Source organism: Lepidothrix coronata, unplaced genomic scaffold (assembly GCF_001604755.1).
Source record: "Lepidothrix coronata isolate B3197 unplaced genomic scaffold, Lepidothrix_coronata-1.0 Scaffold3, whole genome shotgun sequence".
NCBI classification, from domain to species: Eukaryota; Metazoa; Chordata; class Aves; order Passeriformes; family Pipridae; genus Lepidothrix; species Lepidothrix coronata.
In genome coordinates this window covers 10,090,625-10,116,266 of record NW_016690183.1, presented here as the reverse complement: position 1 = coordinate 10,116,266, position 25,642 = coordinate 10,090,625, and the positions used below count along the sequence as shown (strand labels likewise).

Genomic DNA, 25,642 nt, shown 5'->3' with positions numbered 1-25,642 from the left:
CTTGAGCTTGTGTACCTTTCGACCTCCTACCTAATTACTCTCGTTCTGCTTGTTCTTCATATTCTTCAGGATTAACTACTCTCTTGTCATAGTTTCTTTCAAAGATAGAGGGGAAGAAAAACAGCTAGATTGACTTCTAGAAATGGCAGTCTAGGCATATCATTAAACATGCTTTTGAAATGAATGTGAAAACACGTTTTATCAGTGATCACCAACCTAACAAGCAATAACAAATGACAAGAAATTACATGCCAGCACAGGTAGTATGGGAAAGAGTTGTGTTTTTAAGAAATTATGTCCAACAGTTGGAATCAATTACCTCTTCACATATTTCTACAATATTGTAGAGCTCTTGATAGGAAATGTTTATACTCAAAACCAGACAACAAACTATAGTGTACCAGTCTCATATAAATCATTTTTCTATGTCTTTTACTTATTCTTTGAATAGGTGGTGAGATCTGCTGAAGAAGCTGCTTCCATGCTGGCCACTTCCATTAGCCCAGATCAGTGCATCAAAGTTCTCTGTCCAATTATCCAAACTGCAGATTACCCCATTAATCTGGCTGCAATCAAAATGCAGACAAAAGTTATAGAAAGAGTATCTAAAGAAACCCTTACTCAGCTTCTACCAGAGATTGTGCCAGGTCTAATACAGGTAAGGAGAGAAGAAAGAAGAAAAGAGAAGAAAACAAACAAACCAGAAAAAAACCCGTGTATACCTAAGAATTGCAAAGACTTTTTGGAAATAGTATCACTTGGTTCTCATGAAGGATTTCATGTGTCTGATTGTTGATGGCTGCCTTAACCCAAAATAACTCATATAGTGGGAACAAACTCTTTGATTAGCAAGTAGCTAAATTATAACTGTGATTAGTAGTCAAAGGAAATATCAGTGGGATATGAAGCACTGGTTATAGTTAAGCTTGGTAGATACTTTTAGTTACAAAATAATTTTTGTTGTTTGTACCTTTTTCCAGGTTATATAATTTGGTCTGAAATTCTCCATGTTGTATTTGTGTGTAATGTTGGGTTTTATCACTTGGGGTTTGGGGGAGGCGAGAGGAAAGAAGCAGTTGTTTGGGGATAGTTAAATAGAACAAGAAGAATATCAGAGGTTTCTCTTCCTTTGTCTTTAAAAATAAATTCTTTCCTACCTTATCAAGAGCCAAAATATTCCATCTGATGGATAAAGACCTTACAGAGTTGACAGCTGAATTCTGCAGATGTCTGCCTTTAATGGGTGTGATCCATACATCTATCTGCAGGAAGGTAGAGGCAGAGAAGAGACCCTCTGAGAAGGGAGTCTGAGTGAGACAGCCAGGCTTGAGATGCTAGCAAAGTGGCAAAAGAAACAAAAATCATTAAAGAAAGAGATGAGTGTTAACAAAAGAATCTTTAGCTGTTATGAGAGTTCTTCTTTCAGAGTTAGGAAGCTCTAAGCTGTGAGTTGTCTTCTGCTTTAAGTAAATATCTGTATAATCTAGAACAGTTCTCTTAACATGCTCCCCTATTGCATGGCAGCAGCTCTGTTTTCAGTGTAACTTATGAACAGGATTGTGTGGGTTTTAAATTCAGCCTGGAAAATGATTATCGATGGTGATTAATAAGCAGCCTGCTTTTTAACTGCATGCTCTGTGTCAGCAGTGTTTGTTTTGTTGTTGGAATGCTTTATTGGGCTACACTAGCATTAATTTACTGTACACTTTGATGTATTTATTACAGTAAATAAGCAAATAGCTTTCTGAGGCTTTTAATCATTAACTGATAAGGTATTAATGTTAACTGTATTGCTTTCTAGGGTTATGATAATTCAGAGAGCAGCGTTCGTAAGGCATGTGTTTTCTGCCTTGTAGCCATTCATGCAGTAATTGGTGATGAACTAAAACCGCATCTCAGTCAACTCACTGGCAGTAAAGTAAGTAAAAGATACCATTTAAAGAAATCTGGGTTCATAATTGCATGTATATGTTTGCATTTTGGTTGCCATTGTCAGAAAGTTTCAATAAATTATGTACTTGAAGGAGAATATCAGGGCTGCTGAAACCCTCTGAGCATTAATATAACTTCACCATAAAATATGGAAAACTGAAAGTCTGTATGTATTTTTTTATGCAAGAGTACAAACTTTAGCATCAAGATAATTACTAAGCTATATTTCTTACTGCTTTTTAATGTGTTTTGTTACTTGTATGCAGGTAGTAGGGATAATGGCTGTACTCAGTATGGCTTTTCCTATCAATGTTTCTTGTCTTGTTTTTTATGCAAGTTCTGATTGGAAAAGAAGGAATGTAATATGTAGATGTTAGATACAGAAGTTTTATTTATCCTTCCTCCTTGTTATTTTACTTTCATCAGTCCTTTCAGTACCTGTAATTTGAAATAATAGTAATTAGTCTGTGGTCCTTTTTGTTTCGGGGTATTTATGATTTTATTGACATCTCTTACATGCAGTTTTTTGCATGTAAACTGTTAATTGTGAATTTCTTTGTCCTTGGGAATAAAGCAGGACAATTAATTTTCTGTTATCTGTAAAGACTGTTATATCTTAAAAATACTCTCTGGCAATGATTGTATTTAAAGTGATTCTAGACAATATTGGAAGTTTTAGTAAGTACCAGCATCAACAACTCTGACTAGAGGCTTAAACCTTAATATTAATTTAAAAGAAAAAATCAACATAATCATCTTTAGAACAGCATTGTAATTTGAGGAAGTTATTCCATCTATCTTAATCTAACTACCTTAGATAATACTCTTCTTTACATCATTGAATAAACTCGAGCATTTTGTTTGTGACAAATTTTGCTTGTGTTTGATGTTTTCATTGGCAAGTATGTTCCCTTTGAATTGGCTGTGGAAAATATAATTTTTTGGGGGAAAAGAAAAAGGATTAATGTCTCCTTTGTACCATTCCTGTAGTCTGTCTGTACAGTTTGAAAATACTAAACAAAGTGAATTTGTCTTAAATTTGCAGATGAAATTATTGAACCTTTACATCAAACGTGCACAAACAGGCTCCGGAGCAGGAGATACAGCAGCAGATATGTCTGGACAAAGCTAATGAAGCTGACAAGAGTTACCCAGGTCTCCTAAAGCAAGGGGAAGGCCCTCTTCAGTGAAAGGAAAATCCTTACATACAACTTCTGGAACTTTTTTCTTGGGTTTATTTTTCCCCCTCCTTTGTTTTTTTTTGGGGTTTTTGTTTTTGTTTTTTTTTTCTTTAACGGCTGTCCTCAGCCTGCATGTGACTGTTGCAATAGAATTATTCCAAATCCAAGGAAAAACAGTATTAACATCAGTTGATCAAAGCAGAATAAAATTTTAAAATAATCTTATCCATCAGTTACCCTGTTCATAATCCTCTGTGTCTTCCCATTAACTTTTGCCAGTGTTACTGTATTAAAAAAAGATTTTTTTAATGCTAATTAAAAAGGTATGCTTTAAGCTTCAGAAGTTAAAATATAAATTCTGTTGCTTTACTCAGCTGCAGATAACATTACTTTTTTATTGCTGTTTTGTTTGAGTATCATGTCCTTCGCTAGAAACAAGAAGTGATGTGAAACAAGGCTGAACTAGTCTGAACTGCAGTGAGACTCGTTCACTGTGTTGGTGGTTCATCATCTTATTTACGGCTTGTTTGGGATATTCTGGAGATTGAGAAATACGCCTATAAAAAGAAAGCTGGATTGATCCAGTTCTGTAAAAGTGATATTGTTCATTGGTTGTATGTTTGTTGCATAAATAAGAATTTAGTGTGCGCAGCAGAGGACTGGTACAACCAGTACCTCTTAATGTGGAAGACAGCCCTCCCAGGGTAGCACTGCCGACCTGGGGATAGCGTGGCAGTCTGCTATCGAGCAGCAGAGTTAATGGTCACTTGATGGACGTGAACCATCCTTGTCACCTTTCGTTCTTCAAGCAGGATGCTTCAGAATGGAGTGCTCTGCCCAAGCATGCTCAGTATGTACTTATCTTTATCACTAGAATGTTTCCTCTCAACCTAATTGCTGGAACAAGTAGTCTTGTATTGTAACTCACATGGGATTTTATGACAACAGTGCAGAAAACTATTTATTCCTTACCTTCCTAAAAGCACCAAGATTTTCTGCATTGAATTTAAATGGGGGGAGGTGGGGGAATAGTCACAAATGCTATGGATCTTGCCACCTTTTAATTTAAAGAAGAATATATATTTTGGATGAGTAGGAAAAGCTGCACCAAATTATTTGCATGGTTTTCTTGAATAGCATCCTCAAGACCCATCTGGATTAAGGTGTGGAAATGTTTCAAGGGTTTGTTTTTCCATTTTTGAAAAAGAGTTAGTATATTGTGAATAATGGTTCTTTGTATTTATGAAGTTGATAATGGAAAGAGAACAAAGATAAGTAACTGTGTCCCTAAATGTTGTCTTTTTCTTTTTTTATTTTTTTTTATTTTCATGTTTTTGATATAAGCAGCAAGCTGATTTAACTGAGAAATGGGATGAAACAGTGCCCTTCCCAGGAATGGTGGACCTTTTTTTTTCCTGACTTTCTTCCCTTTGATTGTGATGTTGTCTAGTTGTAGGAAGTGTATCCTGATAAGAGAGAAAATTGTGGTGCCAAGGATGATGATCTATGCTAGGCTAAAATTCTCTCTACCTCTTCAGGGTGACTAATTTTTGACTGAGCTGCTGCATATAGCACCCAGTAGAAAAACTATCTACAGAAAAAAAAATCTTCTTTATTTTTGTTTTCCAAATTATCACTTAATGTGTATTCCGAACTCCGCTCTTCAACATTGCAGCCAAATATCATAAGAAACTACTTACACACTTTACTTGCTAGGAACCCTGAAAAACAAAACTGAATAAAAAAATTAAGTCAGATGCTTGTAGTTACATGAAAGGTTGTTTTTACTTTAGTTTGAAGTGAATGCAATAGAAAGAGCTAAGATGTGGTTATTAAAGAAGCAATGCCATTGCAGAGATTTATTTGGAGGAAAAGTTGTAGAAATATATGTAAAGACTTAAAACCAAGACTGTCATAACACATTGCTAGCCCTTTTTAGCAGCTACATCAAGAAAATAGTATCTCCTCTTTCTTTCCTTTGTTACGTGTAACATCCTTGTTGTTTTCTACTGTTTAATTACATTGTGTATTTATAGTTCTATGCTTACCATTGTGCATATACTGGCAATAAAATGTACATAACATTACTTAAAAGATTAGCAATGTATACATTCTGGTTTTCTGCTTTATTTGATCACATGCTATAAGAAAAATTATAAATGTGATTGATACAACATTGGTTTTAAAAAAAATTATCTTAATCTTCATGTTTTGTGTGTCCAAATGATGTTTCTTTATATACTCTTGTTACTAAATCTGACTTGGCATTTGAGAACATACTGTGAATATAGGTGTGCTAGACAAATTTTTTAAAAATTGAATAGAGTCTTTATGAACACAGTTTCCTTCATCTAGGCAGGTTTCTTGTTTATTATTTCATTTATTTGCACATTATACATCATTTGCATTTTATTTTTTTAATATTTAAAAAAATATTTTTCAGTCTACAATCCTGTAGTTGTTACATTTTGATTATACAAAAGGTCACTTAAAAAAATTGCACAAATTCTAAGCTTAATAGTCCTTCCTGTATGTTATTCCTGCATTTTCTGTAGGTAATATTTCTTTTCAGAGGATCATTGCAAGATGACTTTATTTGTCATCATTTTGAAGATGCTATTTCATACTGAAAATATAAGTTATTGAAACATACAGTATATATTCTGGATGGAACCTAGGTTTTTTATGTGTAAACAAAAGTTGGTAAGAAAGAAATGGTCCTGTATGACTGAAAAATTTTGCTCCAGGTGGGGGGGAGAAAGATATTTACATAAAAGTTTTTTCATTAGTTTTGCTTTTAAGCCATCTTTAAATGGAGATATCCCATGTATTAAAAATCTGAATGCAATATATTTAAATTAATATTTTACTCATGATATGACTAGTTCTGTTTCCAACAAAGTGGGGCTGCTATCTTTGTAAACAGGTAGAATCTGTTTATATTACATGAAGCCATCAGAATCTAAGAATTTGGAAAGAAAATTATTTCCACGGCAGCCAGTTATCAGATTCACTGCATTGCTTTTGCCTTCATTTCCTATATTATAAATAGACATTAGCTCAGTTAAATTCAAGCAGTGATTAGTCATGCCTTATGTTCCTGCTGGAGGTGGTTTCTCTAATGGATTAGCATAAAGATCTGGGAAAAACTAGGACAGATATAAGTTGCTGTTCTTTCAGAAAGGGGTTCTGTATGTTCTCTCTAATATCCTGTCAGGATAGGTCATTGCAGTCATTTGGATACCGAAATGTAAATCTTAAAGGTTGAGTTTGAGCTTAAAAAAAGAAGGAGAAGGAAAGCTACATGCAGAATCAGGATAAGAAATGCATATCTTGGATGTCTCAGACTTTGATGTCATTTGCTTTAAAGAATTTTGAGTAACACATTATGTTCGGCTGAAGCAAGGAAGTTGGGATAATAAATGTAAATTGAAAGGAGAGCTGATGATGTAAATTTTCCTGAGTTGGCTTGCTTGTTTGTTTTTGAAGATAAAGGTTGGAACAGATTGAGTTGTGTTTATTATTTGCGGTCTGAGTCCCAGAGCAAAAAGAACAAACATTTGTATCCTGAAATACTTACATATTCTTAGTAGTTTCTATGAATGCTTAAACATTTAAGTAAATTCACAAACCTACCCATGTAAAAATTCTATTGAGAATGCAGGCCCAAACTGCTCATGGTTTTAACTTTCAGCAGAGGAATTCAAATTGTGCATATGACATTGTCCCTTTTCAAACAATCAGAAAAGCGAAAATAATCTGGGGGAATAAATATGTTGAATTACTCTACAGTTACTCCCTATGGTAGCTGGTGAGAATGGTTCCACTGGCTGTGTCAGGTTGGGATTCAGCAAACACACGGAACACAATAAACATAAGTATGATGAGGATGAATAGGCCGTTTGGGAACTGCAGGATTATCTAAAGAATGACAACTAGTACTTTCTCCCAGTTAAAACAGTAAACAGATTTGTAGTTCCAGTCTACTTCCAGGTAAGATGAAAGTCAATATTCATACTACATTCACTGAAGAAAACATCTTAAATTTTCCTCCCTACATTTCCCAATTAAGCTTTTCAGCTCGTTAAAAGCACATACTTTGAAGATTTGCTTCATAATTTATGTATGTGTTCCACCTTCTTTTTTGTTAAAACAAGGAAGATTTTCAGTAATGTGGGAAGTTTGAGGAACTAATTATGCTAGTCAGGCAGGTAAAAAACTTCATTTACTCTTTTTCTATATTGTGTATACGTTTGTATGCTTAAGTATATTTTAAGACCTCAGGGTTCCCAAGCTGTGCAGCTTGGATTATGCCAGCTGAAGAAGTGTCTTCCTTTGCTGATAAAATTTTAGGATAATAAGTGTATTTACTAAGAAGTTCTCTACTGAAGGGACAGAATTGAAACTCTGTAAACTGCTGCTTAACCGTAATTCTTGAAAACTTGGAAAATGGTGTTTTGCAAGCAGTTTTGAATGTGTTTTCTATTGAAGATAAAAATTCTGTAACTCTTGATGTATTTTAGGTAGATAAAAATGTTCCTAGTGGGGATATTTTGAGGGAGTAAGATTTTTAAAATTATGGATAATGAAACATGGAAAATATTTCTTCAGTGGAAAAAGGAACATACCTTCATGTAACTGTTTGATATCCAGTTACAGGGATATCAGACAAGAGTTAGAAAGGTAACTAAACTTGATCTTGGACATCAACATTTTACAAGTTTTCTTTTTCAGTGTCCTTTCTTTCCTAGATCATGATATTGCCCACCAATGCTCATCTTTGGACCTCTATCAACTCATGCTACAACTAAGAGTGGAGATGGTTCTTGGAACTATATGTAAGGCTAGATTCAAAAGTAGTGCCCGTCTGTCCAAAAAAGATCTGTAGCAGTAAAAGCAAGCTGTAGATTTAAGTTATGCAGTAGACAGACATTCTCAAAAGTCAGCTAGACTGGTTTAGGTATTCCCTCACCATCTATTCATCTCTGCCCCTGGCAGAGCCAACAAAGTACTTTGTGGGAGCTCCCCTACTCTATTCCTCACAAATCAGATTGGGGAACAATCTCTGGTCCTCCAGCAGCACCCTGGGCTCACAGAGATGCTGGCAAAATGAATGAACATCTGTCCTGGGCTTTGAGGGTCTGCCTGTATTGTGGGGGGAAGAAAGAGAATACAAAAAAAAAAAAATTTAGCACAGTTTGTTTAACCTGTGCACATGTAGCTCATGTCAAAATACCAGAGAAGACAAACTGTTGATTTCAGCGTAGATAAACAGGTCAAGTGCAAGCCTGTAGGGGAGCTGGATGTGCATTTCATTTAAAATTGCAGATTAGCATGTTTTAAAATGCTTAATTAATCTATATGCTAATCTGAAATAACACATTTGAAATGTAACTAATGGTAGGCAGCTGCAAAATGCCTTTAATCTGGAAAAATAGTAATTTCCGGCCTGTTATTTTGTGTCCTTTCAGCATAACTTAAACTGATGCAGATAAAACACTTTTACACCATAGCTCAATGTCATTGTAGATGGCTGTATCTTATATAAAGAATTTCTGAGCTGTTTGATGCGGTTTTTGATCTTCCAGATTACAGCTGTGGCCATGTTGGCCAGCTAATCAATTGAACTATTTTACCAAGACAAAATTATCTGTTTCCTCTGAGGAATTTTCATGCATTACCAAGACAGCCTAATGATAGAAAATGTTAGACCTGGCAGGGTACCAAAGCTGCCTCAGAGCCTCAGGTAAAAGGGATTCAGTCCATTAGGAATGAGAAGGAACTGAGCGCTCTTTTCTGTGTTACAACATGCGGGAAGCCTACATGGCTACAGCACTCTGGGAGTCCAAACACTGACTTTTAGGCTATCAAGTATGTTCACAGAAAGCACGGAATACCAGACTAACAACTACTTGAACTTGTCCACCTTTACAGACTTCTTAGTTGCCAAAAAAACCAAAAAACCTCCAAAACCAAAAAAAAAAAAAAACCACACCAGACTCCACCATTTTCCACAGCCATAAAAATGTGCTAATTTAAGTTTTGATTTGGGTATGTGATGTGTTAAATCAAAATTTTCTCTGGTCAGTGATGCTGTCTAAATCTCTGCCTACAAATGATCTCCATATGATAGGTTTCTTTATAGGCCTTAGTGTTCCTAAAAGGCAGCAGAGGAAAGCACAGGTAATACTTGCGATGCTCCGTCTTGTAAGATGTGAAGTCACTAAGACATTTATTCCTCAGTTCATATCTCAACACCTTCCAGCATCCTGAGATGCAGAAGTAGGTAGTGTGAGGAATATGACTATGGAGAAATAAACCACAGACCAGGAACGCTCTATAAAGGAGACTTCTTTAAAAGGAGATAGACCCCACAAGGAAAGGATCGTGCCCTGCATTCTTCAGAACAAGCCAAACCTTATGTTTGTTGTAATCTGACACTTGAGCATTGGAAGCAATTCATATTTCTCTTTTACATATAAAGTTACTTCTTCGAGTGCCCCATATCAAGGAGACACTGAAGCAAGTCCAAGCACAGAGTCTGCTACATATCTGTTTCATCAAAGTGACCAGAAGGGGCTGTTGAAGCATTTAGTGTCCTCAGCACTGTTATGTATCAAGCAGAGTGCCATTCTGGTCAGATGCCCTGCGACACGTTACCTTTTCCCTGTGCTGCCAGTGCCCTAAGATTTCTACTGCAATTTAGGAGGTCTACTAAAAGTGCTCTTTGGGAGTGTTTCCGTTTCCCCTTTCCTTTTGTTGGCAGGCATGCTGCTTTCTGTATCACAGAGGGAGGACTGGTAAGCGAGCAGTTCTTGCAGTGCTTCAGTGTTCAGCAGGCCCAGACTGTGACACCTAAAACCATCCAACAGTCCAGATTAAAGGTGACAGGTGGACATGGAGAACATGCAGGCATTGCTGCTTATCCTTAATTGCACTACACAGACACAGGGCAGTGCTGTTCACAGGCTGTTTATCAGCAGTGACCACATACTTCTGCCACCCTCAGATGACCAGACATAGCAAAAGAACTGGGCTGGATCAGCTCTTAACATGTCAGGAGATGTGTGGAGGACTGCAAGTCAGTGCAGCAATGGATCACATGCAGAAGTTATTCTTGCTTGTGGTTGTTACTCATCAGTGATTTTAAGTTCACTATAGTGAATACAGTCGCACTAACAAGGTATAAAGGAGAGACAGAAAGGTTGTGTGTTAAAACAGTAAGAGGGGCTAGAAATGTGTGTCAGCACCTTTCACATAGATGTATAATGGATTCATAGCCCATGCAAGCAGGCAATATCATCTAGACTTGAATACCTCACTGTTCCACAGTGATCTAGTTGAGCAGGGTCACTGGTGTCTGATTTGACAGCTGTTTTCATTCCAAAGCTACCCTGTACTGGGTAACAACTGTTACACAACCAAAAAGAGTCCAAAAACTAAACAGGGCGCATCAAAATAACGATACTTTCTTCTCTATGATCTGTTTTGGGAATAAAGTATACAGGGATTGCTTCTGCATAAATATAAAACTTTCTTTTGATTTTAAACTGATCTGCTATTTTAAGCACAACTAAAAGTCATCACAAGACGGCAAAAACTTCCATTAAATAAAATTTTCAGAATATGTACTGAATTCACAGTGTCTTACATTGTACCTGATTAGTTTTTCCATGTATTGTCTGTAGAACAGTTTTCACTTGTTCAAAGAGCAAAGATGACATTCTGTATATATACTAATATTTCAGGTCATTTGTTGTACTTCTCAGAAGGGCAATCAGAAAAATTGTGGGGAGTCCAATCACTATAAAAAAGATTAGCAAGCTGAATGATGCCTTAGGAGACCTCATAATTTTGGATGTGGCTCATGGAAAAAAGTCCAATAAAGTTTTCAGGCACCATATGCTAAAGTACTTAACTTCAGTGCAGATCCACCCATTAGGCAAAACATGAGCCTCCCCACCTTAAATTTCATGTTGGACTTTGCATGCCATACACAAGCCTTAGAGCATGAAATGTTTTAAATAAATAATGTCTTGTTGTTTGTATATACAGTGCTCCTGTGCTGAGATCTGTGAACTTATTGGGTAGATCATAAAGCAAGAAAAAAAATAGCCCCTTAACAATAAACAGTACAAGGTAAAAAACTCACCTTATTTGTCCCCAAACTTGAAGGACCATGTAACCACATACCTTTATGTCTGGAGGTTAGTCAAGGGCAGCAGGTGTGGGTGTGGGGAATATACAGTGTTTCACAAGGCAAAATACCAGGATTAAATATAACCTGGGAAGTTTATCCTAATTTAAAAAACTAAGTTCTACTGTACTTGAAGTTTTATCCATATACTGTTTGCAACAAACATGAGTCAAAACACAAAACTAAAGAGGAGAAAGAAAAGAAACACTGAATTTTGATTTTTTTTTTTTTGGTAGTATTTAATTTCAGTTTGAATAATAACATTTTTTCTGCGTATTCTATCTACTTAATTTTCTATACAAGGAACTTAAAGCAACTATGAATGATAACTCAAGTATTTTGTCAAACCCCAGAGGAAGGAAAAGACAAGCAAAATTTCCTCTTTCACAGTGCTTTTGCATGGAAATCCACAAGATTTGGTTGTGCTTTGCTTTTCTTATACCACCAGTGGGTGCAGTGGGATAGGATGGTTTGTAGCAGCAGTTTTTGTGGCCACGGTCTCTCAAGTAGGAAGTAATTTGCATACCATGAGGGGCACCTGTAACACGGGCCTTGGGACTTCTGCCTTTTATAACAAGCAGGCACTTAGAAACTGAGGTCAGAATAGTCGCCATTATTTCACCCTCCCCTACTGATGAACACCCCATGTTTGCTGTGATGCTTCTGTATTTTATTACGGCCTACAACTGTGGATGGTAGTGTCAAAGCTCTGTTAACACCTGGGCAAGCTGATGACCGAGGACTGAAATCAGAGAACCTAAAGCACTGAGGCCTCACAGCTCTCGCTCATTATCCACACTCAAAATATCTAGGGTGAACCCAGGCCAGTAGCTGAATCTGGCTGTGCTCCCCTGGGTGGTTATTTTCAATGAAAGCAAGTTGTCTGTCGTGATGTAGGAACAAATCTACGACTGATATATTGTGTTTGTGCTATTTAAAAAATATCAACACTAATTCTGAAAGGGCTAGTAACAAAGTCTACTGTTCTCAAGGTGAAAAAATGGGAGTCTCTCCTGGACTTCTCAAAAAAAAAAAAAAAAAAAAAAAAAAGACTCATTAAAACTGCAGTGTTCCCAGCTGCTGTTTGACAAACCAGGATCTGTCAAAAGGAACAGACCACTTTTGGGGAGTAGTCAGATGATTTAAAGCCACATCAGCTGTGTGAGATACGCATAGAGAGGTGGGAGCCATTCTGTGGTAAGAGGCTGAAAGCTCTTTAAGTGAAGGGGAATCTGTGGTATTACTCCTTCCATTCAATAGAAATACAAGTCACAGAAGAAAACAGATGCCTAACCTCTATGTGGGAAGCTCATATCAACCCCAAGGGAAGACTGTGAAAGTGATTTTGTGAAATGTGTAGTCCTTTCCATGAGAATAATCAGTGCAAAGGGAAATGGGTCTTCCAAATACAATGCACCATACACATTTAACTCCTTTGCCTAAATCTAGGATTCTATTTTATGATTTGCCAGTAAATGGAGTAAACCAGTGAGCAGGATATGTGTTCTTTTTCTACAGTCACCAAAATCAAAAATTATTAAGAAATTACAACAGTGGTCACTGGGACACATGCAGCCCCTTATATCTGCTAGGAGGGTGCTTATTATGAGTGTGCAGTTACATATATACACTTGAGTGGAAAAACTAACCTTGAAAAGGCTTGTCCAGCTCTCATCCTTGCTGGAGCAAAGACCAATTTGTGTACAAGAGCTGATCTATGTTATAACAGCTCTCCTTGAGGTACCTATGTACTTCCTGGAAGAAAATAATCTCTTAGAATCACTAAGGCAGCAGTCCCAATTCTTATCTGCTTTTGTGAACGGCATCACAAGTAATGTGTTTTTGAAGTTTACTATATTACTATCACTTTAATATGAAATAATTCCTTTTTGTTTCCAAAAACCTTGCTCTTTGATGCTCTAATTTTCATAGCCTGGGTGTTGCCACAATACTGTAATACCTTTTAGAAGTATCTTTTTATAGCATGTACTGGTGTTTAAAAAAACAAAAGTAACAAAGCCACCACTGAACTACTACTATTTATGCGTAGTCCTTCCTATTTCAAGCAGAATGGCTGCCCTCTGCAGGTAACTGGTTTCAGATGAGGGTTTTAGATGTGTGCCCCCTCTTATTTCTGAGTGTGAAGGCCTTACAGGATCAACCAGTGCTATTTTATGTGTTTTAAAATTGATATTGCAATCTTGCCTGCAAAACTCAGCAAACAAATGGCACTGAGATATGTGGGCCAAGCAGCTGTTTTGCATCTGTATGTGATTTTTCCCTAAAGTGAGGGTGTGAGGGTAGTATTGGGTGGGTGTTGGAGTAAATATTTTTCCTGCAATTTGACAGTGTTTTCATTGTTGGGATTTTTATTTTATTCATTGTTCATGACAATAAGGTAGCTATAAAGTTATATTCTGTAGTAGCCTGCTATTTGAATGGAATGAACAGGCAAAAAGGATACACTGCTGAGAAGACATCTTGCTCACCTTAAAGGTCACTTATGTTCCACCTTTTTTCTTTTTCTCTGCAGTCAGTTGTGCCTATGTAGGTTATAGTGTGTAAGTTCTCTGAGTGGACTGTGTGAAGAGGAAGCTCTGTGCCTCTCTGAGGCAGAAGTGCTGTGAAGTTGCTCTTTCTCCTGGCTGTGTAACACACAGTTTGCTCAGTGACACTCAGTGTGGACGGAGGGGAGGAGGGAAACGGGGTGGGGGGGGTGGGGGGTGAGATCTGAGGTGCACCTGATGTCATATCAGGTAGTAACAAAGCCTTGCAGCTGGGCAGCAGCCAGCAGTGCAGCAGGTTTGGGACCAGCAGAGCATGTGGGGACCAGCCAAGACATCAGCTACCTGCTTCTTTGGGAGAGAGGGACATTGGCAAACTTGCTGGCAGCAGCTCAACATAAAGGTCTGAGAGGAACCCAGCTGCAACTTTAATCTGAATGCGTGTATTTGTTTTCTCTTTCCGCTCTCCTGTCACTGCAGTGACCATCTCCTGGCCGAGCACAACACTCCATCTCATCCCAAGATGCTTTTTTGGCACAGCCAGCCCGAACATTATCACCATCACCAGTATCCCACCAGTAACAACAGCTACTTGCGGTAAGAGAAGAATGGGCATGACTTTTAATCATAATAATAATTATAATGCTATAGCACACAAGAATGCAGACTGTATGGCCTTTGCTAATTCACAAGTTCAAGCCTTCAAATAGAGCTGGTGATCTGAAAATAATTTGTGCAGTACAGTCAACATAGTGGAGATTTACTTTACTACAGCTCTACAGTTTTCACAAGCCATGACACCACGTGTGCTAGTAACAGTGATAGGAATGTTTTGCTGCTTAATATGATACAGATGTGGTATTTTTTTGTTTCTTTTTCTAATTACATTTGCAGTCTGTAGATAAAATCTGTTTATATGAAGTAATACAGACTTAGAAATACCTTGATGTTTCACATCTACTTTGATTATTTGCTGAAGCTCAATTGATCTGCAGGACCAGGACTATGGGCTGCTTGTTATATCAGTCCAGGCACACTGCCTAAATAAATGCTTTGCATTGAAATTCTGATGCAATGTACAGGTTATTGCATCAGCATATTCCTGTGAGCTATGAACCTAATGTACCTCTTTGTGACTAAAATATTTTTTGTCTACAATATTCAAATTTTTCTTATAATTAAAAAGGATTATGCTTTGACAAAAGCTAGGCTCATAGATTCCTGAATCTTGACGTTAATTGAGTTTCAATTTAAAGTGGGGTCTACTCTTTTTATTAAACTTTAGCTTATTACTTTTTGGCTAAAAATAATGTATGTAAACATGATAGTGTGTAATCATTTATCTTGACATGGCTCTTTCTATGTTGGTAGTCGCACACTGTTGTATCACAGCATTACTTCTGCTCTTGTCGAACTGTTGAGTAGCATGTTTTTATTAGAAACGTATTAAGTTTTAGATTTTAAAACAAACAAACAAACAAACAAGCAAACCCCAAAGGAATTGAGGGTTCTAAAGTGTGAAACTAATGAAACTGCAGTGGCATTTTATAAAATCAATCCACCTCAGTACAAAGGCCAGAGCAAGTTGAAATTTAGATTGGCTAACACAAATACCTAGCAAACACAATGCTGTTTCTATTGACTCAAGCAATAAACCAGAAATGAAGGACAGGTGCTCAAGTTCCCTGATGCAATCCTGTTTGCAAGTGACATGCACAGTTCCCAGGGGAAAAGGAACCAAACCACCAGGGAAAGTGAGGATGTCCACTCACACCTCCAGTCCTCCCTCTGTTCAGCCTCAGGGAGGTGTGTCCCTTCCTAGCTTTCCTCAGGGCCTTGTTCTCTCTCAGGGCCTGTTTTTCACCATGTCCTTGTCTTTCTTCATTGCTTCTGTTTTCCCACCCTTATCCAAAAATCTACCATTTGAGTCCCTCTGAAGACGCTCTTCCCACACGCTTTTGAGCACCTTCCTTTAGTTTTGGAGGCAGCCTGCATCTGTGTTTTGGTATTGAAATACATTATAGGGGGGGATACTTCTATCAGTTAAGGGCTGTGTACAGGAGCTCACAAGATTGCCCTTTGAGGCCGACTGTTTTGAGCAGGAAGAGCACAAACCAGCTCAGGCACAAGGCTTCAGTCTGGTCATAATCGTCAAGTTGCTTGGCTCTGTCCTTAGTGCTTTACCCTCAGCGAAGCACCACACTTCAGTCCGACATCCTGACGTCAGTAAGGTTTATACAGAAGAAGCATTTGACTCAGGGTAGGATGCCAGCCAGCATTAGTGATGAGCAGATGGAGCAAGGAGTGTCCTAGGATCCCCACATCCCAGCAGAACTACACTTGGAACACCTTTATGCAGATATGTCTGCAAAATGAGGCTCACACTGCCTGCACTTGCTCTCTGTTAGATCATGTCTCCAATTCCCATTAGTGGATCTGCAGAAATGGAACAGCAGGGCCACAGGGAATGTCACCTCTGACAGGTTAGACCTGTGGATTTGGCCTGCTCAGAGTGTTAGAGAAGCAATTTGAAATCTCAAAATTCTTAACTCCTTTTTTAGACAATTACACCAGGCACATAGAAATCTTTAGACATTTGTCATGTCACCAAAGCTTGGGAGAGAGCCAGGAGGAAAGTTGTATCATTCTATAAAGCATATGGAGTCTTCTCTGTCCCACAGCCTCTGCTCTCAGCCATACCAATAACTAAATATTTAACAATTTAGGCAAAAAATCTGTAATCTCAAAACTGGTGCAGGTACCTAACTTGTGGGACTCTGCATGGGGCTTATATTGTCTATGTTGCAGAATATGAATTTTATTAGGGAAAAAGGCATCAAAAATCTACCAAATATGCATAGCATGTAGGTTTTCAGATAAAAGAAAAAAATGTCTTCACTTTAATATTCATATTTTAACAGAAAAAGGACACTTTATGTCCTAAAAATACCTAAAGATAACATCTTCAGAAATGCTGTCAGTTTGTTTATCATGGACAAGCTACACCCAACTTTTTAAGACTGAACTGCAAGAGGATGGGTCTCACTGTATCCACTCAAGATACCCTTAGGAGAGGTTGGAATTTATGTCAGAAAAAACCCAATTCCCAGTATAAAGTTCTCACCAATTTATGATCTTGTAACTGCTACATAGCTATGTTAATGCAAGTCTAGTAAGCAGATAAACCAGTTTTGCTATGCATAAATCAATCTATATGTGGATTCTCTGGTCTTGGATCCTGTCTTAACTTATCTGACTGTCAGAAGTAGAAAGTGCATTACTGTTGGTTTCCCGCAAACCACCGCCTTCTTTTGTACAATTTACAAAAGTGGGTTTTAGTGCTATTTCTGCTACCTTATTATGAAGTCCACTTTAGGTCCACACAAAGTCTGAGTTCTCAACTAAAACTCTAATCCTTCAGTGACAGGAGTTTTAGCTAACTTGGTAGTGACTACTGTTGTATGCTGAATAATGCCTACTAATTTATTAAGTGGACCATAAACATCTCATAATAGTCAATGAAATTAATTAACGCCATCATTTGGGTTGTTGCCACCTTCAGAAGTGCTAATAATTAATAAAGTGCTAATAAAATGCTAATAATAGTAAATTAAGGATTTCAGGGAATTCTTGTCAGGCTTAAAAGAGGAATTTTCCCTGTGGTAATTTCAGTTCTTCTCACTAATAGCTGTAACGTGGTAGCTAGTACCTATGCTAATGACTTGTCTATGAGCCCATGCCCTCTTCATAAATTTCCCTTTTTAAAGCTTCCCCTTATATGCAGATGAACTATTCATCTGTCCCCAGACAGGCAGAGAACTCTTACAGCAATTACAGCAGCAAAAAATACCAGTACCTTTTTTTGGAGAGGCTGGCAGTTGTATTTTAACTTAACAAATTGCCTTTAAAGATCATAAATCATGGTCTGTGTGATTCTCTTTATCTTTGAGGATGTCATATGCACATTTTGAACAACAGCTAGTATTTTGTTAATCATTAATGAACTTAGGGCCTTCCTGACTTTATCTTTTGCAAAACTTGTGCAATTGTACTTAAAGCATGATCAAAATATGTTTTACAGTCTCAGTACTTTTCTGTAGTTTGCTCTCTGGATCTATCATTTTAATGAAACATCTCATAAAATTATTTAACTATCCTCTGAATTATTAATGCATGATGGGTTTTCGAGAACCCTTCTTTACATCAAGTCATGGGTTACTTACCCTATTTGATGACAAGAGGGAACAGAATTAGGATTATAATCTACATCACTGGCAGTTCCAGCTCTTCCTTGCATCCCTTCTAGTTTTTCCAACTGCCAGGCCACTATGATCAGTACAAATTATTTATCAAAAGCTTAGCTGCCTCCTGGGACCTTTCCTTGGAGAGTATAGAATAACCAATTCTAATAACAGCATAAAATCAATCAACTTTAGTAATTTTTACAATTTATAAATTCATATCCCAGAAAGAGAAATTTGATGCTACTTGAATACACCTGTATCAAACTCAGTTTGGCCTGTTAAATGCTGGTCTTAATGCAGCTAAAAGCCTAAAAAATTGACTTAAGTTGCTATAAAATGGGCTGAGAAACAAATCAAAGGCCAGACAGAAACAGAGGAAATGAAAGAATTTTCTTCGCTTGGTACTCTGAGTACCAAGCGCTTTCCACTCCACCACAGGTGGGTGCATTTCACCTGAAGATTATGACAGCCATCTGTGCCTATCACAGGTCCATTTACAGCTGCTCCCTTCTAGCAATTAGTGATAAGAGGGCTCTGACCTGAGCCCATGCTTATCTGGGCTTTGGTCATTTATGAGGTAGCCCTGCCTGCAGGTGCCAAGTGAGCCTTCACCTCTGTGAACACCTTTGTTTTAACAAGCCGGAGATTGAATCCAGGATGATGAGGTTTTAGAGTTTTTCCCCCTCAAATTAATTAGTGTGTGTATTGCTTTAGGTTGTATACTATATATAAAGCATAAATATTTTTCTGCCTCACAGGTACTGCTTTGTCTTTTTATTGATCTTCCCGCAGTACTGACTGGTCATTTAGACTGCAACAGGGTAATCCTTCATAGGGGAGATCTCATAGCCAATCGACAGCTTCCCTATGACAGGAAGCAAAGGGGCAGGCACTGATCTCTTTGCGACAGTGCCCAAGGGAATTGCCTGAAGTTGTGTCAGGGGAGGTTTAGGTTGGATATTAGCAAAATGTTCTTCAACCAGAGGGTGGTTGGGTGTTGCAAGAGGCTCTCCAGGGAAGTGGTCACAGCACCAAGCCTGACAGAGTTCAAGAAGCATTTGGACAATGCTCTCAGGCACATGGTGTGACTCTTGGGGTGTCCTGCGCAGGGCCAGGAGTTGGACTACTCGGCCCTCATGAGGCCACATTTGGAGTGCTGTGTCCAGTTCTGGACTCCTGGACTCCTCCTTACTCCAAGTAAGACTTGGAGGTCCTGGAGCGGGTCCAGCAGAGGGCAACAAAGATGATTAAGGGACTGGAGCATCTCTCTTACAAGGACAGGATGAGAGAGATGGGCCTGTTCAGCCTCGAGATGACTGAGAGGGGAATCTTAACAATGTCTGTAAGTATCTGAAGGGAGGGTGTCAAGAGGTTGGTACTAGGCTCTTCTCGGTGGTGCCAAGCAATAGGATGAGAGGCAACAGGCAGAAACTGATGCCCAGGAAGTTCCACCTGAACATGAGGAGGAATTTCTTTACTGTGCAGATGACCAAGCACTGGAACAGTCACAACCAGAGAGGTTGTGGAGTCTCCCTCTCTGGAGATATTCAAGAACCATCTGGATACAATCCTGTGCAATGTGCTCTAGGATAACCCTGCTAGAGCAGGGAGGTTGGACCAGATGACCCACTGTAGTCCCTTCCAACCTTATTCATTCTGTCATCTTTGTGGGTCCCTGCCAACTCAGCATATTCTCTGATTCTGCGGGGTTTCGGTTTTTTGGGGGGGCAGGCTCCTCAGCGTTCTATGGAAAAATGAATCAGGGAACGGTTTAAGTTGGGAAGGGACCTTAAAGCTCATCTTGTTCCAGCCCCCCTGCTATGGGCTGGGACACTTTCCACTGGACCAGGCTGCTCAGAGCTTTTACATCTCCGGAGGCGGGGGAGAGAAGCGGGCCCTCTGAGGCACGACCGCGACAGAGTAGGCGCAGGACCCACCCCGCCATTCCCGGCGGGCAGGCGGGACCTGCCGCCACTTCCCGCCTCCTGCCCCCTCCGCGTCCAGCCGCCGCCGCTTCCGGGGCGCGCGCTCCCGCCATGCCGCGGGGCGGGGGCGGGGATCACCAGCGCCTGGCACCCGTGACGTCACCTGGCGTGAGGAAGTGCCCCCTCATTGGCTGCGCTTCCCCCTCTCCCCTCCGCTCCCGCCTCTCATTGGGCCCCGCGGCGTTGCCCAGCCAATGGTCGGCGGCGGGAGAGGGGAGGCACCGCCCCGGCCAGCGCTCGGGGGCGGGCGCCGCCGCCATGTTGTCGTGAGCGGCGGCAGCGGCGCTGCGGACGCGCCGGAGCGGCGGGCGCGGCCCCCGGGGCGGCCGGGACCTCCCGCGGCGGCGGCTCCTTCCCGGCGGGTGCCCGCGGCGCTGCTGCTGCTCCCGCCGCAGCCTCCCCCCTGCGAATGATGCGGCGGGAGGCGCCGCTGGGCTGGGTCGGAGCTCGGGCGGCGGCAGAAGCGGTGGCTCTGGGCAGTGCCCGGTCGAAGGAGGGGGAGGAGGAGGCGGCGGCGGCCGCCCGGTCCCCAGCGCCCCGCGGCGGCCGGGCGGGCGCAGGATGCTGAGAGCGACCCCGCGGCCTGGTCGCGCTGCGAGGAAAGGGCCCCCCCGGGGCTGAGCGCGGAGTGGCCCCATCCCGTCCCCCCGTCCCGCACGTGCTTTCCCCCCTCCTCTCCCTGCGTCTTCTCCAGCCCCTCGCCCTCCCGGCGCCCCTCCCCGGCGGCCCCGGTGCCGAGCGGCCCCGCCCCGTCCGGCCCCTCCCGCGGCGGGAGCGCGGCGGGGCCGGCGGAACATGGCGTGGGTGCTGAAGATGGACGAGGTGATCGAGTCCGGGCTGGTGCACGACTTTGACGCCAGCCTCTCGGGCATCGGGCAGGAGCTGGGAGCCGGTGCCTACAGCATGAGGTAACTCCCTCCTGTAACCTATCCCTGGCGGCAGGGCCGCGTCCCGACCGGGCTCCCCGGGCCACCCGGCCCGGCCCGGCCCTGCCCGGCCCTGCCCGTGCCTCGGGGCAGCGAGCGCGGGAATGAGCCGCGGCTTCCCACGCTACTTCCCTCGCTTTTTTTATTGCTCTGGCTCCCAGAGGCTCTTCCCGAGGAGCGGGCACGTGTCGGTGGGGCTCCCGCCCTGCCCTCCCTTTTCTCCTGGCAGGTGGCCGCTTGGAAAGGGCTGGCGGGCGGGCGGGCGGCTGCCTGGAATGGGGGGGGGCTTTTCCTTTTATTTGTGTAATCTCTGCCGTAAAAATGACACTTCGCTGTCCCTGGGAGATGTAACCGGAACCCACGTTCCAAAAGATTGTCATCTTATACTGGCCAAATATAATTCTTATTTACAATAAACACTAGCCGTTTTCTCCGGCGTTTAAAAATGTTCTTTCTCGATCAGGTAAACGTAGTTAATAGGGTAGTAGTATGCTTGTATTTTAACCAATTTAAGTGTTTAAGTAGCGTTTGGGTGTGCTTTTTCGAAGCTAAGATAAAATTGTACTTGTTTGAAATGAGTAAATTTTATTTCGCTTATGGGCGAAATGTGTGGATTTCCGAGTGATGATTTAGGATGGGAAAGAGAAACTGTTTTGGAGGCACCGGGAGACATTTTAGTTCAAGGTTTTGGACAGGGTTAGTGTTTTGAGAGTCTGGAGAAACAGAGCAGTTGCATTTGATAGTTTTGAGGCCTAGCCTGTATGGAAGGCACATTCTCTCTCAGGTGACCACACGTTTCATCTATTAAGTGTATTTTAAGGCAGTACTTTCCAGGTGAAGTGTTGAAAGTGCAGTGTCGTTGCTGGAAGTTACAAATAAGGCCTTCAGCTGAATAGAAATGAGGACCCTTCTGTTAGTATTTGGGATTGTGAGTTCGGCAGGTTGACGGTGGTGTATGTTTTTGATGGGGGGGGTTGTTCTCTGTGGGGTTTGTTGTTTTTTTTTTTTTTTTTTTTAAATTAAAAATAACTTTGAGAACTTGCCAGTTCAGGGAACAAGGTGATTCATCTCTCTTGATGAGAATACTCCTGATTTTATATTCAGCTTCTCTGGATTTTATCCTACTTCTGTCCCATTTCTGCCTTAGCAAACATTTATCCCATGAAGAGGTGGGCCAGTTTTTGTGGGCAGCTGCATGGAGGTTGCTTGGATGGTTCCTTAGTGTGCAGACACTTATGGATAATGCATGTGCTCCTGTTCAAGAACTGCTCTTCCTTCTCTATCACGATTCAGTTCTTTCTGGGATTTCTTATGATTAAAAATACTGAGTTTTGATTGGGTTTTAAAAAATACTTTCCTTTCTTTTTATAGACTTCATTTCTCCTCCCAGTAATGCTCACTGTTCAGTTTCTTGGAACTGTAAGAATTGTAACCTTTACTGTCGGATGGATTGGTTTTTTTGCTCATATCATCCTGTTATGGTGGGGAGCAGTCCTAGGTGGTTTTTAGTTACAAAGACTTGCCTATTAGGACATTCTGAATTACCAGAAAAAGAGTTGTAGCCGTTAAAAGCACTTAAGAAGTAATATTGCACAAATTAAGCTATACATTAGACTTAAATTTTCTTGCATGCTTTGTCTAGGATGTGTTTTTGGAAGACACAGGCCAGTAGTATTATTTGTAGCTTCAATCTCTGACCACATAGTTAAAGGGATCACCTTATTGCAGTTAGGGTTTGCTGGATTCAGACTGATTTCAGCAAGTATGCAAGTTATTTTATGTATTATTTAGATTTTTACTTCAGAGAAATTATGACCTGTTAAGTGATGTAAGGGGGGGAACTAAGAGAAGTGGCATAGCATGAAGAGTGAGAGATACTGCTCTCTCACTGTTCTGTGCCAGTAGAAGCTAATTACTTGTCACTGTCTTATGAAAAAATGGTAGAAGAAAAAAAAGTATTGCCTAGAGGAGAGTGTTGGGAGAGCTCCCTAAGGTATATCCCAAATTTTGTTAGCAAGACCTGCATGTAACTATTTTACCTATTAGGGTTGTATTTAAAGTAGTTGATGTGTCCTCGAGTTGATGATGAGTCAGTGCTCTGGAGTAGAATATATGGCATTACTCCTGTGTTTATTCTTATTAAGAAAGCTGCTTGTGTCTGTTGAACAGTGACTAGGTTTCTTTTTAGAAGGCAGCTAAATGCCTCCTGAATTTCTCTGCAGATTCACGTGGTTTTAAATAGTTTTCAAAATTTCTTTATAAAAGCTTGAAACCCATTTTTTCTGATTGCTGTTCTAACATCCTCTCACGCAATAAAAAACTGCCTATAAACACAAAATTCAATTCAACTGATAATAACAGTTGTCAGATATGTCAGATAACACCCCCCGAAAACCTACATAAAACCACAGTACCTTTAGTGATAGTGAGTTTTGAGTATGTTATATTCAGTTGGTAATGACACCCATCATGTTTTCTTACAAATCCATCATGCTATCCATTGTAACACAATAGGAATTGTCTACTTTTGGGGACTGATGGTTACTATGAATGGTTAAAAATCGGAGGCTGTTTAATTGAAAAGATAAGTTTCAAAGAACTGCCTGTCATCTCTCTAGCAGAATTCCATCTTTCATCTAATGAATTATTTGATTAATGAATCAATTTAAATTAAGTTAAATGAGCATTAATAGACAGACAAGTGTCTTAATGACTGAATTTTTACATGTAAATTGGAAGCTTAGTGTATGCAGTTACTTAAATGCTTGCAGTTCCAGTGGTGTTCCTAGTGCTAAAATTCAAACCTGTCATGGGGAACTTGATGGTTATTTCAGGAGTAGCTGTTTGGTATATATTTGTAGATTAAAACCTGAAGTTCATTAAACAAAATGGAAAAAACCAACTCTTGCCTCTGAAATGGGAAAGTCTATATAAAAGACTATGAAACTACATCCAGAGAATCCTCTATTTTTTTGAGAGTCAAGTCAGTTTGACTCTGCTGCATCTCCCAGACATTGAAGTGTCTTTGGAGAATGGAGCTGGCTGCTGCCTTAGTTGAGATGAACAGAAGCCTAATGCTGTGGAGAGTGTTGGATGGTGAGGGAACTTTGTGTATCAGCTCTCTTCCGTGGTTCAGGCCAAAGTAGCCATAAGGAACCAGGCCAAAGGTGGTCAGTAAGGAGTTGAAGGATTGTTGCCTTACAACCTATAGCTCTGTTATTAGGTTCAGAAGAGAGGAAGGGTGTTGAGTTCTAACAGCTTTTGAGTCCCTGACATTCCTTTTTTTGGCTTCTGATGAACTTGATTGGGTCCTGGCAGTTACTTTAACTTTAGAGTCGCTGTGCAAAAATAAAAAAAGGAGTTATCTCATTCAGGCCCTGCTTTTGGCTGCTGTTACATTATGACAGACAAAATGACTGTTTATGCTTCCCCTAATGCCTCCCACTCTTTTGAAACTGCTGCTGGATATGTTTTTTTATTTAAGAGGAATGCTTACTTAAGGTATCCTGAATTTTTTATTTCCTTTTTCTTTTTCTGATGTACACAGTATTTTCTGCAGAATACATTATAAAACTTCTGTTGCAGTGGTCTGTCTATTGTTATGCATTGCACTGTAGAAAAAATAATTTTCACTGACATCTAGACTCTGTAAAATAAAATGTTATGAACTGATTAGAATTGAAGCTTTATTCTTTATGCAAGCGCATAAATATATAAATACCTCTCTGGAAATAGGCATTTGAAGGAAAAGAGAATCCACAAACCTAATCCTCCTCACTTTGTTACCACAGATAAAACATGCTGAAAGATAAACCTCATGTTGTAGATCACTGACATTGGCTTGAGGTTGAGGTTATTTTTTTTGTTTCTTCCTAGTTGAGTGTGTGAATACATTACAAAAAGTCAGGTGCCAGTTTAATTTTTAAAGAAAAACCTTCAAGTTCTAGAACTCTCTTTCTGTTCCTGTCACCTCTCATGGTGGATGGACATCTCTGATTGAGAGCAGGGCAGCGAGTCTGCCCTTGTTTACTCTTCATGCATTACTCCTATGTAGGAGCAATCTGTACTAGGAGCTGCCTGACCTCCCTGTGTTGGAGGACTGGATGGAGAACTGTGGATTTGTCATGGTGAACTTTCTTACTTCTTTTCCTTAGTACAGTCAAGAGCTTAGGAAGACACAAGTTTTGGTGTTGGCATTTTCTTCTTTCTTTCATTGGTTAGTTCTTGTATTTTGTGCTAGACACCCTTTAAGTTGAAGCCTTTAACCATTTGAGTTTCCATGTGATGGCTTGTGGGATTCCCAGGAACAGCATTACATTTGCACCTGTTTCTCGTTCATGTTGCGCTTCTTGACAGCTGCTGCAGAGAAACTTGTTTCCCAGAAATTAATTCCAGGGCTCTTGTCTCACATCAAACTTGCTTTTGCAGACACAGGGAAAATGTTAGGAAGTACCAGCTCTCCCATTGCCTTATAATTTCCTATGGCTTGTTCACACTTCTTAGCAGTGCAGAGCTTGGCTTTGAGATAATGACCTTTGATTCAGATACCGCTTCGGAAAATTTTTTCTCAAGGTATTTGTCCTCGTAAACTGTGCTTTAAAGTTTCAAAAGGCCTGTGTGTTCTTGGGATGCTTTAGTACTCACACCCAAAAGTATACAATCCAGAAGACAGA

General features: G+C 40.2%; 2 protein-coding genes across 40 annotated transcripts in view; both read left to right on the top strand.

Annotated features, from left to right (window-relative positions):
• Window positions 1-5,305, top strand: part of CLASP2 (cytoplasmic linker associated protein 2) — a 152,244-nt gene extending 146,939 nt beyond the window's left edge. For all 34 annotated transcript variants that reach the window (XM_017820818.1, XM_017820723.1, XM_017820691.1 and 31 more), the window contains 3 exons: window positions 452-658; window positions 1,802-1,918; window positions 2,978-5,305. In XM_017820818.1, coding sequence (XP_017676307.1) covers window positions 452-658; window positions 1,802-1,918; window positions 2,978-3,064 — 411 coding nt within the window. In that variant the 3' untranslated portion in view covers window positions 3,065-5,305. The remainder of the gene's footprint in view (window positions 1-451; window positions 659-1,801; window positions 1,919-2,977) is intronic.
• Window positions 3,866-25,642, top strand: part of UBP1 (upstream binding protein 1 (LBP-1a)) — a 52,147-nt gene continuing 30,370 nt past the window's right edge. For 4 of the 6 annotated variants that reach the window (XM_017820999.1, XM_017820974.1, XM_017820982.1 and 1 more), the window contains exons 1-2: window positions 3,866-3,963; window positions 14,295-14,411. In XM_017820999.1, coding sequence (XP_017676488.1) covers window positions 3,884-3,963; window positions 14,295-14,411 — 197 coding nt within the window. In that variant the 5' untranslated portion in view covers window positions 3,866-3,883. Of the gene's footprint in view, window positions 3,964-14,294; window positions 14,412-20,803; window positions 20,952-25,642 lie in introns of those variants that run through there. The other 2 variants (XM_017820991.1, XM_017821008.1) reach the window with 2 other exon arrangements.